Source organism: Rhynchophorus ferrugineus, unplaced genomic scaffold (assembly GCF_030347505.1).
Source record: "Rhynchophorus ferrugineus isolate W39M unplaced genomic scaffold, kcgeb_rfMv2 rfM11, whole genome shotgun sequence".
Classification (NCBI taxonomy): domain Eukaryota; kingdom Metazoa; phylum Arthropoda; class Insecta; order Coleoptera; family Curculionidae; genus Rhynchophorus; species Rhynchophorus ferrugineus.
Window position 1 is genome coordinate 10,438,128 of NW_027472590.1, and position 13,612 is coordinate 10,451,739.

Here is a 13,612-nt window from a genome sequence, read left to right on the forward strand (position 1 = left end):
ATCTGCTCAGCATTAACATTATACACAAATATCTTATTATTTTAGATCAAAACAATATATGAAAACATTGTACGTGCGTTTGAAATTTGAGCTTTTCGCTCGATTTCCCACCTTTCCCCCCATCAGATCCTGACTTGGTGCCAATGGAACCAGCTCGGAAGGGCAATATTTCGAATAAAAAAAGTATTTTCAAAATTGGTTCAAAATTGATGGAGAAATATTTCGAAATCGGTTAATGAAAGTCATCATTAACATCATCAATCTATAATACAGTTTCTGAGAATTTCAAGTGTTAATGTTTCAAAGACAATTTGAAACGTTTTTTGTTAGAAAGATAGAGGATTACTACGTTAATTTTGATGTTTTTATTTATAAAATCTGCCCGTGGTTATGATCTATGTGGAGAAAACCACAGTTTAAATACATGACCGTCTGTTTGAATAATGGTTCATTATTACCGGTACAATTCTGGGAATATTGTTGAGTTATAAATTTAGATCTTAGTTACGTCACAAAGATGACAGACGCCATAAGGTCCATTGAATCTGAAGAATAGATCCGGTGTGTTGGTCACCGACGGCTAATTCTTGCGAAATTATTCTATTCATAGAGAGGTTTAGAATACGTTTGGAGTTGACATATTTCAACAGTCCGTATCGTATTATTGAGTAAAACTTTTATTTGTTAATATTATAATGGGGACTGTATTAAAAGTTTCAGCTAATTGTCAAGATTTAAATACTAGGTAACTTAAACATTTCGAAGATAAGATAATAACTTATAAGAATATACCAAAAATATCATATTTAATTAGAAATTTTTGAAGACACAGCTTTTTGTATGCCCAAAGTTTTGTTTGCAATGAATTTTTCTGTCATCCTTACCGTAACATTGAAATATTCTTAGGCGTTAACGAGTCAACTTTCATTCGATATTGCATAAGCATCTAGTTGTAGAAAAATGAACCATTTTCTATCACGATAATGCGAATTTTTAATTCCTTAAGTTAGTTTTTGAGCACTCTTAGTCGATTTAGTGGTCTATATGCCATACTGCTCATTTGATACTCAAAAATATGTTATTCCTTTATTCCTTGATCATGAACATCCATCAAGTTCTGAAGTTAACTGCCCAATTAAAGGAATTAAGGAGCAAATGGGAGTTAAGAAATAAAAACTATAAAAATATGGAAACAAAATTGAATACTGGACAATACAAATGCATAGAAACAGAAACATAGATGTATCCAGAGGTCTTTCATCTCAACCAGAATATGTATAGTCAAACAAAAAGAAGCTTACTTTACAATAAAAGAAGTTAAAGTAGGTGTACTACGGAGAAGTGACTTTACACATGTGATGATACACATGTAAAATATCACCATAGTTTCATTTGCTGGTGATACTGTAATACTTTGTTGGATCTCATAGCAAGAAGGCAATCAGAAAAATGGACTCAGGCACGAAGAATAAAATTTATCCAAAGCAAGTCGGTGAATATAGACTTTACATACAATCAAATTGCGCATACAGTAAATAAATAATCATATATCAGAATCACACTACGCTTTTTTGGAATTTTTGTAATTATTTTGGAATAAACTTCGATGCAAATCCATTATAATGAACGCATTACAAAGTAAAGAAAATAACTAGATTTAGAATATAAAAATGAATATTCGTGTATAATAAGTAAATTCTAAAAACTTATATGGATCTATGAAAATTATATCTATGATATATATATATATATATATATATATATATATATATATATATATATCTTGTTTTTCCGTTACTGTAAAAACAAATAGTGGGGTAGTAATAACAATGTATTAATTAAAAAAGTCCACATAACGGTAATCATTTTATGCTGATGGTGTTGATATACGAAAAATGAATTATTACATTCAAAATGTCTGCAATTCAAATGTGTATAAGAATATTGAAATGTTTTTTTTGCACATCCGAAAATATAAAAGGCAGTCCTTGTAACCCAAACCTAACCCTATACCGCTAACAGTTTATATCGATTAGTGTATAGTTATCAGGTCAAATTTACTTAATTTAATTTATTTGAACATATATAAATATTTAAATGAGTATATTTTAATAATACCTAGATTGCTCTTACGACTATTTCGCTAATGCGTAATTATATAGATTACTAACAATTTATAAATATTTTACTTAACTTTTTTGATATTTCTAAGAAAGTAATGAGGCAATAAGTTTTTGCTAAATTTACAAAATAAAGGATATAAAATAAACCAATCATTGAAGAAAATCATCTTATTTTGAATCATCGATTTGGTTTCAGGAAATAACATTCATCAGGTTCACAGAATCACCAATGTCATAGAAAAATCATTAGAAGAAAATTAATTATTTTCCATAAAGTTTCATATGAGGGTTTGAAGCATAAGATTAAAATGCTTCTCAATGACCAATGTTGAAACAATTTGGAGTCATATATAACTGACAGATACTTTGGAGTTAAACAATAAAATACCTATTCTTACTTGAAGAAAATACGAGCACGTGTATGTATTGGAACCAGCCCTTTATTTATGCTGTACACTTTGGACTTGTTTACATTTAATTAAAAATGTTGTATAATTGCAGATGATACCGAAATCCCAGCTATTGGAGATAACAACACTGAATCAAACGAAAAGTTACAACTGTTGCCAAAATACAACGCCGGACAACAGAAATAGCTCATCCAAATGAATTAAACCAATTAAAGAATTAACCAATAAAAGAATCAAGCACAAGCCAGTATATAAAAATCAGCAAGTATTCCGGTATGGAAATACAGCCAAATATCTTGGCAATACCACCCAAATCTGTTGCCACATGTTAAGAAAAATGTGAAGCAATCAAACTGAAGTACAAAAAAATGTACTGGTTAGTAGCACTGTCAGTATATAATAAGCTTTTGTTTTACCAATAAGTCTTGAAACCAGTGTGATCTTATGTTGTTCAACTTTAGGGTAATAGTAGTCAAAGCAATAGAAATATAATAAAAAGATTCCAAAACAAGATACCATGAGGCATTGTTGATGCTCCATCGTACATTCGTATCAATAATATGTATTAGGACCTTATTAAGGACTATGCCCGAAGATATAAACAAAGGCTCCATCAGCATATCATTGTTGAGCTTCTCCAACTCTTCCTAACGATGGCTTAGTCAGAAGAATAAAGGGAGTAAAACTACTTGATCTAGTTCAGTAAAATTAGAAGTAAAACTAAGTGTATATTAAAAATGGGGACAGAGATGTTAAGCCCAAAGCGTCTATCGTAGAATAAGTACTTTGTAATTTTAAAACCGTAGCTAATTAGGAAAAAAGTAAACAGATTGTTAGTGTTAATATACTAGATTGCTACAATAAGACCTACCAATGGGGTTTCCTGGCTAAATAGATTGTAATCAACGTTAACTCTAGCAATATGATATACGAGAAAATTTGATTATTACAATAAAAAAAATGTAAATTGGTGCGCTACATGAACTAAATGAAATGAAATGATCTTTTTCTTTCCGTTAAATAATTTCTATTTCATCTTGGCATTTCATGTTCCCTGTATTTGAAAGGAACTACTTTCTTTTGGTTTTACGTTTAAACTGTTTATTTATCGTAAGTATGAGAAGTTCCTTTCAATATTTATGAATATTGATTTTATTGACATGAAATGTTACAAAAAAATTCGATGGAAATTTCTTGTGATCGTATTTCTTATACGTTTATACTTCACTGTTTGTTTGGTTCTTTAGTGTTTCCGTATATTGATTTACTATGTTTGCAGTGTTATCTCTTTAGGACTTGAAGGTAGAAACTACCGATAACGTTATTAAGGACTACGCCCCAAGATATACACAAAGGCTCCATCAGCATATCATTGTTGAGGTTGTCCAACTCCTCCTAACGGTGGCTTAGTCAGAAGATTAAAGGTAGTAAAACTACTTGATCTAGTTCAGTAAAATTAGAAGTAAAACTAAGTGTATATTAAAAATGGGGACAGAGATGTTAAGCCCAAAGCGTCTATCGTAGAATAAGTACTTTGTAATTTTAAAACCGTAGCTAATTAGGAAAAAAGTAAACAGATTGTTAGTGTTAATATACTAGATTGCTACAATAAGACCTACCAACGGGGTTTCCTGGCTAAATAGATTGTAATCAACGTTAACTCTAGCAATATGATATACGAGAAATTTTATTACAATAAAAAATTATTTAAAAAAAATTATTTTAAAATTATTAGATTATTACAATAAAAAAAATGTAAATTGGTGCGCTACATGAACTAAATGAAATGAAATGATCTTTTTCTTTCCGTTAAATAATTTCTATTTCATCTTGGCATTTCATGTTCCCTGTATTTGAAAGGAACTACTTTCTTTTGGTTTTACGTTTAAACTGTTTATTTATCGTAAGTATGAGAAGTTCCTTTCAATATTTATGAATATTGATTTTATTGACATGAAATGTTACAAAAAAATTCGATGGAAATTTCCTGTGATCGTATTTCTTACACGTTTATACTTCACGGTTTGTTTGGCTCTTTAGTGTTTCCGTATATTGATTTACTATGTTTGCAGTGGTTACCTCTTTAGGATTTGAAGGTATCGATAACCTTATTAAGGACCATGCCCGAAGATATAAACAAAGGTTCCATCAGCACATCATTGTTGAGGTTCTCCAACTCCTCCTAACGGTGGCTTAGTCAGAAGATTAAAGGTAGTAAAACTACTTGATCTAGTTCAGTAAAATTATAAGTAAAACTAAGTGTGTATTAAAAATGGGGACAGAATGAAGCAAATGGACTGTTAGTGTTAATTTACTAGATCGCTACAATAAATAATGAAAATAACATATATATAAAATGGATTAGTATGAAAATTACAGTGTTGCCAAGACTCGTTCATTATATATGCCTCATAAATTAAATATGATGCTAATCAATGACATAATATATATTTTTCGGACCCAATGATGAGTGTTAAATGTCATGGTAAGATTATGAGAAAGCCGCACTCCCAATTTCTGGTTTCCAAACTATATCAAACCAGAATCGGAGACGATCCCTGATCTAACGCAGTTACCTAATGGTGATCGACAGCTATCGGTCATTAAAACCAGATCGAAAACGAAAAGAATCGGCAACAAAAGAGGCCGCATCAATTTTCATTTCAACTGCGAACTGGGTCAGTCGCAATCCGCGTTAAGCGATTTATTGATGAGGCATATACCTGCCTCCTATTCGTAATACCATTACGTAAACGCCTGTTTTGTGTAAAAAAACCAGAACCAGTCTATACGGTCCGACCGGTAAATGCCCATACAGCTGTAATTTGAGTTAAATCGGTGGCGAGTTAAATGAACCTTTTTCGTTTTGGCACAAAAAATACGTATAAATAAATCAAGGTCATATTGGTATGTAAACAAGTCGGTGACGTGAAATGAAGTTACATCAACGCTGTGCTGTATAGCAATGATGTAAAAAATGACCATTGTTTGTCATGCTTGCTTCGATGTCTGGAGGTCTGAGTGCATATGAACGATTTTGATTGATATATTGCATTTCTTTCCGGTAATTTATCAAAAGTCGTCGCTTTGTTTACGAAATAAATGTATACGTGAAGCATGATTGAAAAACAATAGATAACTATTTAACATCGTTACATTTCCGACTATTTATTTATAACATATATATGAATCTATCCTTCCTGTGCAGAAACTTCATGTAGGAGATCGTGAGAAGTTTCCTGAAGTTTATCATTATTTACTTTCATAAACCGTTTCTGCGCTAGAGCAGAATCCTTTGCAAAATAACTAATTTTGTTTGAACCTTGTTGAAACATCTTAGAAAATAACACTCATATTATGATGTTGCAATTAAATAGATAATATTTACCTTAAAAGGCTACAAAAATAATGTTATAAAAACAGAAAAAAACTAAAGTAACATGTCAGAAAGAAATATATGCTTGACACATATTAAAAAGAAAAAAGAAAAATGCTAGTGCTGGGTGAATTGCTTATGGCAATCAAGCTCCATCGATTTCAATACGTGAAAGTTGATATCAACATTTTAAAAGTGGTGATTTTGACACCGAAGACAAAGAGCCTCCTGGACAACGAATCAAATTTGAAGACGACGATTTGGTAGCATTACTCGGTGAAATCATCAATCATCAGAAAAACGACCGAAATACAATGATGTTATTTTTAGGCATGACAACGCTCGACTACATGCTGCAAAATGAGTGAAAATATACTTGGATATATTAAAATGAGAGGTACTACACCACCCGGCATATTCCCCACACCTTAGTCCTTCTGATTACTACTTGTTCCCACATATGAGTCGTGACCTATTTGAGCAGGATTCACTTCTTATGAAGATACCAAGAAATGGGTCCATTCGTGAGTACTCTCAAAAGATACATCGTTCTTTTGAGATGGTATCTGTAAATTGTCTGGAATATGGGAACATGTAGCAGCTATCAATGGACAATAGATTGAATAAAGTACATTTCATCAACTATTTTCTACTATTTTCTTTCACTGAAAGGAATGGCGATTTGTTTGATACAAAATGACATTGAGGGCTTAAATTCATCACCAAACCAACCAAATCTCTACTACCAGATGTCTCACTCATTCACTCATCATTCATTCTTAACATGCAGGTCATTTTTCTAGAATATCTGCTTTGTTAGTGCTGTGTAATATTTACATCTCGGAATCAGAATCTTACATTATACATTATAGCCAACCCACAACATTTCGTGGTTAGGATTGCCATAGTATATTCATCATCAACATCACAGCACTAATGAATTTAACAGTTAGGTTAGTTCATTTAACTATTGTTTGCATGAATCTTGTTTATATCAACGATCAACTTCTACAAAAACAATTTTACCATCTTTGGAGTTCTAATCAAGTTAAAGCTTATTCCTGCGGCTTTATTGTTTTTTGGTCTGACGTTTAAACTGTTTGTTTATCGTAAATGTGAGAAGTTCCCTCAATATTTATGATATTGATTTTATTGGCATGAAATGTTACAAAAAACTCGATGGAAATTTCTTGTGATTGTATTTCTTACACGATTATGTGATATACTGTTTGTTTGGTTCTTTAGTGTTTCTATATACTGATTTACTATGTTTGTAGTGGTTAACTCTTATCATTTTCATCATGATCAATAATATAATAATGGTAATAAGATAATGATGGTCTTGGCATCAAAGGACTTCGAATATTCTTTTCCAGATCTTCAGATAGTTTTTTTTATTTCAATTTTAGTCTTAATTTTCTCTTCAAAGATGTACAAAACATGTTTGTTTTATTTTAGTATACATTTATTGTACACGACCTTGAAGAGAAACATTCAACATTTATTTATCTTCATCATCATAATTAATGTCGGTTTTGATTAAAATATATCCCTTCTTCCATATGTATCATCTTAGCGAAATGAAAGCTTCCGCAATACCACTTTCTTTCCTTGTATTCTTGATTCCAAATATCTGAAACCTTCAATTTCTCCAATAGTATGACTTTGATTTTTAATGATCATCATTAAAACTAGAATAATTTCTTTATTTTATAATTATAGGATTTTTAAATTATATTTTGAACTATATTTGATTATACTATTGTATATATGTTACGACAAAAATAACATAGTGAAGGAAATAGTTACCTGCATAAATTTGGTAGACCGGCCAACTGCAAGAATATATCATTGGCCGCCCGGTTCTGTTCAAGTAGTAACCGAATTCTGGATATCCCCTGTCCATATCGCTAGGATGCGCGTAGCATCCGTCCAGCTTGACGTAATCTACGTCCCACGATGCGAACGTATCGGCATCCAGTTGCAGCGAACCAATCACACCGGGATATCCAGCGCACGTGTAGTTACCGAAGTCTTCGTATATTCCAAACTTGAGACCTTTGGCATGTATCTGAATAAAGAAAATAAATATCACATTTTTAAATGTTCAATAAGTTCGAGAATATTAATGTTGATTTTTATAAGAATGTTGCTAAAACATCGCATTCAATAACAGTGAACAAAAACATGTTCAAGTGCGACTTAAATACGTATCGGGTTTTAACCGATATTAAGGACTGGTGTGGAGCTTCTGCTTCTTTGATTACAAATAAATTCTTGTTCATAAATCGGTCAAGAAAGTCTCAGTTTTTAGTTCAAAGAAATTATTATATTAGATTTTTGGAACGCAGAGTTAGTTAATTACGCTCAAACAAAGCAAAAGGATATACTCAGATTAACCAGATTATTATAGAAAAAAAAAACATATTTTTCTATAAAGATAGCTCATTTGCGCACACTGCTTGGATCATTGAAGAACCATCAACAAAATCAATTAAGTAAATTTCACAAAACTATTTAAACATCTAGCTAATTAGTTAGATTCTTGGATTTTCTCGCAAAGAGTCACTACTGCAAAGGGGTGTTTTGTAGGCAGAAAACTACAGTGATGGGATTTATAAATTGGAGAATGAGTGGATTGAATAAACAAACTTGAAAGAAATAATGCTGAAAAATTACGTTAGATGAACTTCTCATCCTCTGACGTTAAATTCAAGTTATATGAGGATTACTTCATGACTATGTTGTGTCGTAGAAGGGCAGAAATAAACATTAATATACAATACATTGAACAGATTCATATACTATAATAGAATCTGAATCTGTAGTCATACATTTTTAGTTTTGTTATTTGAAGTCATACATTTTTAGTTTTGTTATTTGAATCCACTATTCTAATAAAAAATTAACAATTCCATGATATGTTGTTCGTTCAGATGTCTTTTAAAGGGCCAAACATTTTTTTACATTATTTACATAGAAACTGTTACTACAGATGTCGACTGACGTTAAAGGAGCAAACTAAACAACATATTATTACAAAAAGACCAGCAATAGCGGATAACAAGCTCAGAGTAATTCTCTTGCATGACAGATCATGACCATATGTTGCAAAAGTTATGAAGGATACATAATTGTACCTCGAATGGAAAGTTCAGATCGATGTAGCATGGTTTGGCTGCCACACGGTTTAGAGAAACTGAAGAAGTACGAAAACGGATTGATGATTTGATCGCTGCTAATCCAAAATTGTTCCTTCGACGCGGTATCACTGCATTGACAGAAATGTCAGAGAAAGTCGTAGAATGAAAACTATCTTGATTGTACCAATGTTTGATTGTGAAGAACTGATCAGAATACATGCAAGCACATAATACATTAGATACTAAGTGATTTTAAAATGTTTTCAAGGACATATCTGAAGTGTTGCATAGTGTATATTTTTAACAAAAAAATTGAGCCGACTTCAATGTGTTTTGTTCGTAATTTAATTTTGTGTATATGTCACAAAATTATAATCATATGTTTGTATTGTTTGGGCTCGGCTACGTCTTCAAACTGATCACTTAGTAGTAGTTAAAATAATATTGTAAATAGATATACTAACTAATAGGTTAAGGTAGGTATTAAGCTAAATTGTGCATATATAGTAAAATATAAATACGTTTAGTAGATAGGTTAAATAAGGTTTTTCTTTATTTTCATTTAGTTATTACAACGATTATTATGTACATATTTTATTTTAAAACAATTTTTTTGTGTCAAAAAGTTTGATTATTATTTAATTTTTAGTGTGTTCCTTATTTATTTATTGAAGTCGGTGATTTTTTTGTTAAAAATATTTTATTTTTCTCTATTTAGTGTTAAATATTCACAGTTATTTTATTAACTATAACAATGGATAGCCCTAGTAACAATACAGCCCGTATAAGGAGAAATAGGAGTAAAGAAACAATGATTGAAAATAATAAACCTTTCAGAACCTGGGGTCCTACCTAGTTTAGGTGATATGACAAATGTTCTAATCAAACTAGAACAAAAAAGGTTACTCCGCGTGTGAGCTTAAGGTTCTAATTGTTACACCATAGAAATAATTGCCTGCTATGTATCTACGATTTGTCATATGATGGGTTAGGTGATTTTTTGTCACATCAGTTCAGCAATAAAATTATACACAAATATCTGATTATATATATATATATATATATATATATATATATATATATATATATATATATATATATATATATATATATATATATATATAGCGGAACATAGAACCTCCTCCTTTTTTGAAGTCGGTTAAAATTTACTGATATTACTGATTAGGTTTAGGACACTTTTATTAGATTTAAATTTATTCAAGCAATAAATCACTTTGTTGACATTAAAAGAGCCGATAAACCAACAGGTTTTACAAAATATTAGCCGTGTTAACAGGTATTACGAAAATGTACTCCGTTTTAGTTGCACATTTCTCTACTTACATAATCGGCTAAAGCTTTCATACCCCTAGGGAATCTACTTCTGTCAGGTACTAGTTCACCATATTGGTTTCTCTCTTTTTCCAACCAACAGTCGTCAACGTTTATGTATTCGTAACCTACATTCGCGTAACCTTCAGTTACTATAATGTCCGCCATTGTCCTGAAGAGATTTTCGCTGTAACAAAAACAAAAACAATGTTTATTTAAGAAGAAATAACAAAAATGGTTCGGAGTGTTTTAAGAATTTATGTAGTTCTTCGCTAATAAGATATATTACTTGTGCAATGGTGATATATATATATATATATATATATATATATATATATATATATATATATATATTGAGGTTATTTTAGAGGTGATGAATGTTTAAAATGTTTAACTCTTAAATTAACTTCATTGAAGTATGAAGAAATGATTTTCTAAGAAATGAAGCAAATTATGGACAACCGTCAAAATATGATTTTTTATAATATCAGAACAGTCATAAAACAGAGGGAACTATTAAACGATTAGTATATTGATTTAGAAATTTTTGTAAAAAGTGAATTACATAATTATGTAATTATGTATACTATAAAAACTGTTATGCATATTACGCATACTCGTATTATTTCGTTATAACAATATCAATAATATTTTTTTATGTTCATGTACATTTATTGTGGATTCGTAATGTTTATTTTTATGGGAAATTATGTTAATATTCAAAATATGCTAATATATGTGGTGGAATTAAGTAGTAATACCATGATAATTATGTTTTTTTAATTTATTCAATAGTCACTTGAGGAATGTTAAAGCAACTTTGATAACAAACAACTTGTATTTTGTTAATTTTTATACTCTTCATTTATGTGTCATATACGTTTCTAAATATTTCATATATAATGCTTAATCATTTAATAACAATAATTATCGTTATTAAGGGTAAACTAGATTTTATTTATTAAAGGCCCATCAGCCTCGAGGACTATTTAGGCGACTCTATGCACTATATACAGTTTAATAACACAGAACAAACAATATAAAGAACAAAACTAAAAGAACTTTTACTTAATTTTACATAAGTATGAGAATAATATGGAGTGAACAGTTTAAAAGTGATAAATTAACAGCATAGTATTCATAGTCTATTATATATTTTGGAGTACTTCGATGTCAGCCAAATAGTTCATCAGTTCAGGCCAGAGAGTCGTCTTTGGAGGGCGTGCCCTTGGCATGGCAACTAGGATGTGTGTGATGTTCAGCGGGATCTACATCTATCACAGATGGGCGGACTCTCTTCTTTGACTAGCAACTAGTGTGTCAGCCGCCAATGGTCTATTCTGAGTCTACAAGAAATACCCAAATTACGACTGCTAAAGTTACAAAAGTTGCGACCTTGCTAAAACTCCTCTTTTACCTCGCACAATTTGTTATTGATCATTAAGTCCCAGTTTAGTTGATCCAGTTTTTTATAAAGTGCGGTATGATTTGTTTTCAGATCCATTCTCCAGTACAGATAGTCTTCCAAAAGTGATCTTTCCTTTTCCCAGCAAGATGATCAGCTTTTTCGTTACATTCGATTCCCATGTGGAATGGTACCCACGTGTAGGTAATATTCAGCAAGAATGCCGCTATTACGATCGGCAGTGTTAAATTCTCGAATGTGCATTGTCAGTGGATTATGAGCCTGTGTCGATTTTAAGCTCTCCAGAGAGTTCATAGAGTCATTGTTGATTATCACTGAGATCATATTCTGGACTATCTTGAACGCATAAGAGCCTTGTATATGGTCACAAAACACAAAAACACTCGTCAAAAAGGGCAATTTGTAATGTTCTTCATTCAATGTTGATGTATATGCAGTTCCTGTATATTCATCGTTTTTAGATCCGTCAGTGTAAATGTAATTATGTTTAAGGTAATTAAGAGTTAAGACCATCCTTAGGAAGAAATCTCATTGAAAGATCAATGGCAATAGGTATTATTCGTGAATTTACATTATTAAGAGTAGCTGAAATAAGTACCTTAAATATTTTATTTAATTTGCTACACATATTTTTTTAAAACGGGAGAAAGGAGTTGATCATGAAATGTGGTTAAAAACCAAAAACTAAGCATGATTTAGCAGATTTCAATGATTAGGAGAAAGTGGATTACTATTTTAACAAAAAAAAGATGTTAATAAAAACTAACCATGTTTATATAAAATTATAATTGCATAAATTTTTAATTATTTTGCCACATTTTTTAAAGACACTCCTACCCACCCGGTATAATTAAAGTAAATAATATTAGTATATATATATATATATATATATATATATATATATATATATATATATATATGTATATATAATAGTAATTCAAATCGCTTAACAATATATAATGACTCACTTCAGTATATTGTTGCTACTGACTTATAGTTTTACATTTAATTAAAAATAAATATTAAAATAAAAGAAAATCAAATAAATTTTGATGAAAAAGATATAAACATTGCTCAAGCGTGAATGAAACATTACAGTTTAAATTAATAAATAAATAAAGGCAGACATTAAAAAATTAATTATTCAAAAAGAACAGTAACAACTAGTATTATACGACAAGAACTTATTGTAATATTATGTACCACGGTTAAATTATATTTATTGCGAATGGATCAAAACATAATTTACATCTACATATTTATTTTTTCTTAATGGGACTTTCTGAATGAAGAATTTCCGCTACTATGAAACAATGCGTTATACTGATGTACCATGGTTCCTTTTCTTCTTGGTTTAATGATTGTTTAACAATTTTTATTCAGTTGTTGGCTTTATTGCGGCTACCGGACTAGTATTTACAGCAATGTTAATAAATATCTAATAATTTGATGATAGCCATCATCCGTTTTAACACGTTCTGAATTTTAAATAGCTGTCAGATAATTTGTTTTTTACTTGGTTTTTTACCATCTACCATAGTAAAACACATTTTTTGCCAAAATTGTTATTTTTTTATTTAACATATTTCCCTTCAATGGCGATACACTGATTATAGTGACCTTCCAATTTTTCCAAATTGTTTTTTCACATAGGTCCCTAGTTTTCTCAGTTTCGGTGATCACCTATTCATTCGACGAACATGTCTTTCCAGCGAGCATTCTTGTGAGATCTGAGAACAGGAAATAGTCGCAGGGGCCAGATCTGGAGAATACGGTGGACGAGGAAGCAATTCGAAGCCCAA

At 30.6% G+C, this 13,612-nt stretch overlaps 1 protein-coding gene across 2 annotated transcripts in view; it reads right to left on the minus strand.

Moving 5' to 3' along the window:
• Positions 1-13,612, minus strand: part of LOC143205295 (alpha-N-acetylgalactosaminidase) — an 83,968-nt gene that overhangs the window by 35,574 nt on the left and 34,782 nt on the right. For both annotated transcript variants that reach the window (XM_076418525.1, XM_076418526.1), the window contains exons 3-4: positions 10,397-10,571; positions 7,719-7,980 (exon numbers count right to left, since the gene is read on the minus strand). In XM_076418525.1, coding sequence (XP_076274640.1) covers positions 7,719-7,980; positions 10,397-10,571 — 437 coding nt within the window. The remainder of the gene's footprint in view (positions 1-7,718; positions 7,981-10,396; positions 10,572-13,612) is intronic.